General features: G+C 43.5%; 1 protein-coding gene across 1 annotated transcript in view; it reads right to left on the minus strand.

The window, feature by feature from the left end:
* raver2 (ribonucleoprotein, PTB-binding 2) overlaps nt 1-5,298 on the minus strand; it is a gene marked incomplete at both ends in the record, with an annotated part of 209,468 nt that overhangs the window by 13,498 nt on the left and 190,672 nt on the right. Inside the window, 2 exons of the mRNA XM_084311267.1 lie at nt 4,406-4,563; nt 5,168-5,264. Of these exons, the coding sequence (XP_084167393.1) occupies nt 4,406-4,563; nt 5,168-5,264 (255 nt within the window). The remainder of the gene's footprint in view (nt 1-4,405; nt 4,564-5,167; nt 5,265-5,298) is intronic.

The following is a 5,298-nucleotide window of genomic DNA, read 5'->3' on the forward strand; positions in this document are numbered from 1 at the left end:
TTGAAATAAAACCCTGAACTATGCAGCTCTATTAGAGTCCTTCCCTTACTTGTGGAAAATCTATAAAATAAAAAGTTAATTTTTCATTCATCTAAATCTGAAAATCATTATTTAATAAAACACAGAAAAGGATCACCAAGTTACTCTGGATAAAAAAAACCTTTACAGACAACATTGAGACAAAGCTTCCTGACACATCTCCATCCAAACTCTTGGAAGAACTCTTTGAAATCTCATCTGATACCACCTGGAGAGCTAGTTTCAGAGTGTGGTGCTGAGTACCAAGTATCTCATGATGCAGCAGTTAAGGTGTTGATACCATTCAGCACCACATACAGTATCTGTGTGAAGCTGGCTTTTCATCCATGACAGCTCTGAAAACAAAATATAGGGCCAAGTTGAGCCTTGAGGATGACATGCGTGTTGCCTTGTCAAAGACTGACAGCAATAAAGACTGTTTGCTTATTTCCTATGTTCGCTTTGTAAATTCCCAGTCACTGAGTGAAGATCTGCTGTTTTGCAAATATGTCAAAAACAGAGCGACAGCTGATGAGCTCTTCAAAATGATTGACAGTTACCTGACAGAACATGGACTGAAATGGGAGAACTGTGTGGGCTTTTGCTCTGACGGTGCGCAGGCCATGGCAGGGAAAAGGAGGGGGCTACAGGCACTCATCAAGGGGGTCTCGGCCTCGCCAAACGCGCAATGGACACACTGTAAATTCACAGAGGCGCTAGCGTCAAGACAGCTTAGCCCTGAGCTGAATGAGGTTGTGACAGAAGTTATAAACGTGGTAAATTTCATCAAAACCCGACCCCTGAAAGCGTGCCTGTTCTCTGCGCTGTGTGAGGAGATGGGAGCTGACCATTCTGCAGTGCTGTTTCACAGCGAGGCAAGGTGGCTCTCGCGAGGGAAGGTGTTGTCGCGAGTCTTTGAACTACGAGAGGAGATTCGGGTGTTCTTGGAGGAGGAGAGCATGCAAGAAGCTGCAAGCAAGTTCAATTATGAACTATTTCTGATGAAACTGGCCTATCTCAGCAATGTCTTTGGAAAGCTGAATGAATTAAACCTTCAGCTTCAAGGTATGTTGATATTTTTTGTCTTCTAGTATCTGTCAAGTCTACTCTAAACTAGAGTAGACTAGTGTCTGTTTGTCACTAAATGTAATATGAATTGATTACAAAAGGACCCCAATTGAAACAAGCCATTGGCTTTCTTGGGTTTTTTAATCCTATTTAGTTGACCTTGTACTTACTGTCATGTGATTTTTTTCTGCAAACATCTAAATAAAGTATTCTATTCAATTCAATTCAAGGCAAAGATAAATACCTACCTGAGCTGGCAAACAAGATCACTGCATTCAGTGGAAAGCTGGAGATGTGGGGCAGGCGCCTTGATGAACAACAGACTGATGCCTTTGAGAACCTGACTGAGTTTGCTGAAAGCAGTGTTTCTCAAGTCACAACAGTGATCCCCTGTCTCAGGCAGCACATCTCTTCCCTGAGAGGATTTCCCCCCTAACAACAGTGCTCAGTATGACTGGGTGGTGGATCCATTCAATGCAGCAGGTTGGTATTTTATGTTATTGACTGACTAATTATGACATTTGTGCTGTAGGCTACATACATTTTATTTATGTTATACATTATATAATAATAATAATAATAATAATAATAATAATAATAATAATAATAATAATAATAATAATAATAATAATTATTATTATTATTATTATTATTATTATTATTATTATTATTATTATTATTATTATTATTATTATTATTATTATAATAATAATAATAATAATAATAATAATAATAATAATAATAATAATAATAATAATAATAATAATAATAATAATAATAATAATAATAATAATAATAATAATAATAATATGCTACTATCTAGCTGGAATGGATTGTTGTAAAACTGAAACGTGTTGTGTTTAATTTGCAATTAATTACAAATAAAGTATCTCTCTATCTACAGCACCTGCTGATTTCAGCTCTGCTGAAGAGGAGCAACTCATCGAAATGACCTCTGACTCCACCCTGAGGCTGAGGTTTACAGCTCAGACACTGAGTGAATTCTGGCTTGGTGTGGAGAGGGAGCATCCACTCATAGGGCAGAGGGCTGTGGGCATCCTTCTTCCCTTCGCCACATCCTATCTCTGAGAGATTGGATTTTCAGCTGTTGCTTCACTGAAGACAAAGCACAGGTCTAAGCTCAACATTGAGCATGACTTGAGAGTGGCAGTATCAAGCCTGCAACCTCGTTTTGAAAAGATGTGCAGTGCAAAACAGGCTCATTGCAGCCACTAATGCTGTGATGACTCACATAATTTACTTACATTTTCTCTTTTTTTGCACAAATTGCAAAGTTTTCACACGTTTTTCACAAATTTCTCTATCTATTTTTTATTTTTTTTAAAGCAGTGTCATTGAATTGTATTGCAATGTTACAAGATGTCTCTATTTTTGAAAAAGCAGTCTTGAGTGTCAATTGAATTGTATTGCAATGTTACAAGATGTCTCTATTTTTTTTTAAAGCACAGTCTTTGAGTGTGTATTGGACTGTATTGTTATGTTGTTGCACAATTGCACAGTTGTAAAGTGGTTGCACAATTTGAAAGGTCACGATATTGGTGTTATTTCAATAAATTTAAACATGGCCCATTTCATGACTATTTTGTTGGGGCGAGGGGGGGGGGGCCCAAAATATTTTGGTCCGCCAAAGGGGGGCCTGACAGAAAAAGTTTGAGAAGCACTGCCTTAGTGGGTGTGTGTGTTACCTTGGTGTGTGTGTTACCTTAGTGTGTGTGTTACCTTAGTGTGTGTATTACCTTAGTGTGTGTGTACCTGTGTGTGTCTACCTGTGTGTGTGTGTGTGTGTACCTGTGTGTGTACCTGTGTGTGTGTGTGTGTACCTGTGTGTATCTGTGTGTGTGTGTACCTGTGTGTGTGTGTGTACCTGTGTGTGTGTGTGTACCTGTGTGTGTACCTGTGTGTGTACCTATAATAATAATAATAATAATAATAATAATAATAATAATAATAATAATAATAATAATAATAATAATAATAATAGATTGGATTTTAAGAGAGAAGCGCCTTTCTCAGACTCAAGGACACTGTACAAGGAAAGGATGGAAAAATAAAAACGTTGAAAAAATAAAAGATAAAAAATTTAAAATTATGAATATATGTGTATAGTAACAACAGGAAAAAACAAATAAGATAAAGAGATAAAAAAAGGAAGCAAGGTGCTGTCCAATTGGATGAAGTGGTTGAAATGAACAAACAGAACAAACAAACAACAAAACAAAACAACGGAATCTGTGGCTTAAAAGAGTCGGGGGTGGGCTACTTGGGAGCGGGGCCGTGTTGCGTGAAGGCAAGTGTGAACAGGTGGGTTTTTAGCTTGCTTTTGAAGAGGTTGATGGTGTCAGAGCCTCGGATGGGGGGGAGAGGGAGTTCCACAGTCTGGGGGCAGCTACAGCGAAAGCTCGGCCTCCCAGTGTGGAACGTCTGGTGCGGGGGATGGTGAGGAGGTCGGAGTTGGAGGAGCGGAGGCTTCGTGCTGGAGTGTAGGGGTGGAGTAGGTTGGTCAGGTAGGAAGGGGCGGAGGCCTCGTGCTGGAGTGTAGGGGTGGAGTAGGTTGGTCAGGTAGGAAGGGGCGGAGGCCTCGTGCTGGAGTGTAGGGGTGGAGTAGGTTGGTCAGGTAGGAAGGGGCGGAGGCCTCGTGCTGGAGTGTAGGGGTGGAGTAGGTTGGTCAGGTAGGAAGGGGCGGAGGCTTCGTGCTGGAGTGTAGGGGTGGAGTAGGTTGGTCAGGTAGGAAGGGGCGGAGGCCTCGTGCTGGAGTGTAGGGGTGGAGTAGGTTGGTCAGGTAGGAAGGGGCGGAGGCCTCGTGCTGGAGTGTAGGGGTGGAGTAGGTTGGTCAGGTAGGAAGGGGCCAACCCGTGCAGGGATTTGTCGGTGAGGAGGAGGATCTTGTAGGGGATTCGGTAGTTGATGGGGAGCCAGTGGAGTTTTTGCAGGGTGGGGGTGATAGGCTGCCAGGGTTTGGTGTGCGTGAGGACCCTCGCAGCAGAGTTTTGGACGTACTGTAAGCGATCCAGAACCTTCTACTACCTATGTGTGTGTGTGTGCCTGTGTGTGTACCTGTGTGTGTACCTGTGTGTGTGTGTGTGTGTGTGTATCTGTGTGTGTGTATCTGTGTGTGTGTACCTGTGTGTGTACCTGTGTGTGTGTACCTGTGTGTGTACCTATGTGTGTGTGTGTGTGCCCGTGTGTGTACCTGTGTGTGTACCTGTGTGTGTGTGTGTGTGTGTGTGTGTGTGTGTGTGTGTGTGTGTGTGTGTGTGTGTGTGTGTGTGTGTACCTGTGTGTGTGTGTGTGTGTGTACCTGTGTGTAGGCCTGGCTGTACTGGCTGTAGTCGGCAGCAGGGTCAGTATTATAGGGTGCAGCAGCAGCAGCAGAATGAGGCAGAGCTCCAGACGGCACTGAGCTGCCGTACAGCCCAGACACAGGCTGCCCTCCCTGGGCCTTACACCCCGCAGGGCCTGGGGAGGGAGAGGAGAGCATGGAGAGAGCATGTTCAAATAATGACACAGTGTCAGTCAATCAGTCAATCAATACATGTGTGTGTATGTGGTGTGTGTGTGTGTGTGGTGTGTGTGTGTGTGTGTGGGGGGGGGGGTGTGTAGGGCTGACCCCTATTAGTCGAATATATTCGACTAATCGATCGAAAGGAGCCGTAGTCGACTGCCAACCTCTTAGTCTAATACAAAAATAAAATGTTTAAATAAAAAGAGGCCTAGAAGCGTGGCTAACTCTAATGGCACGCATAGCAGAGGCTGACTGCCTACAAAAACAGGCACAGAGGCACTGAAAGAGGATTTCACCCATCTAATGAACACACTAGACTAGACACATATCAAGATTCAAGATGTATCCATCAGTGGACCAATTGCATGCTTTTGCAGAGGACAAGAAGCCTTCAGTCGACTCCTTCAGACATTAAATAAGCACCCCCACAGCCCAAATTCGGCCAATCATAGTCGACTATCCAAATCCTTAGTCGGGGACAGCCCTAGTGGTGTGTGTGTGTGTGTGTGTGTGTGTGTGTGTGTGTGTGTGTGTGTGTGTGTGTGTGTGTGTGTGTACCTTGCACCATCATGCCTGTGGGCAGCACACTGGCGAGGTTCAGGTAGGGGTTGGAGGGAAGCTTGACCTCCTTTGGAGGCGCACCTAGTAGAGAGGTCTGAGAGAGAGAGAGAGAGAGAGAGAGAGAGAGA

The sequence above is a fragment of the Notolepis coatsorum genome (assembly GCF_963971535.1).
Source record: "Notolepis coatsorum genome assembly, chromosome: 3".
NCBI lineage: Eukaryota > Metazoa > Chordata > Actinopteri > Aulopiformes > Paralepididae > Notolepis > Notolepis coatsorum.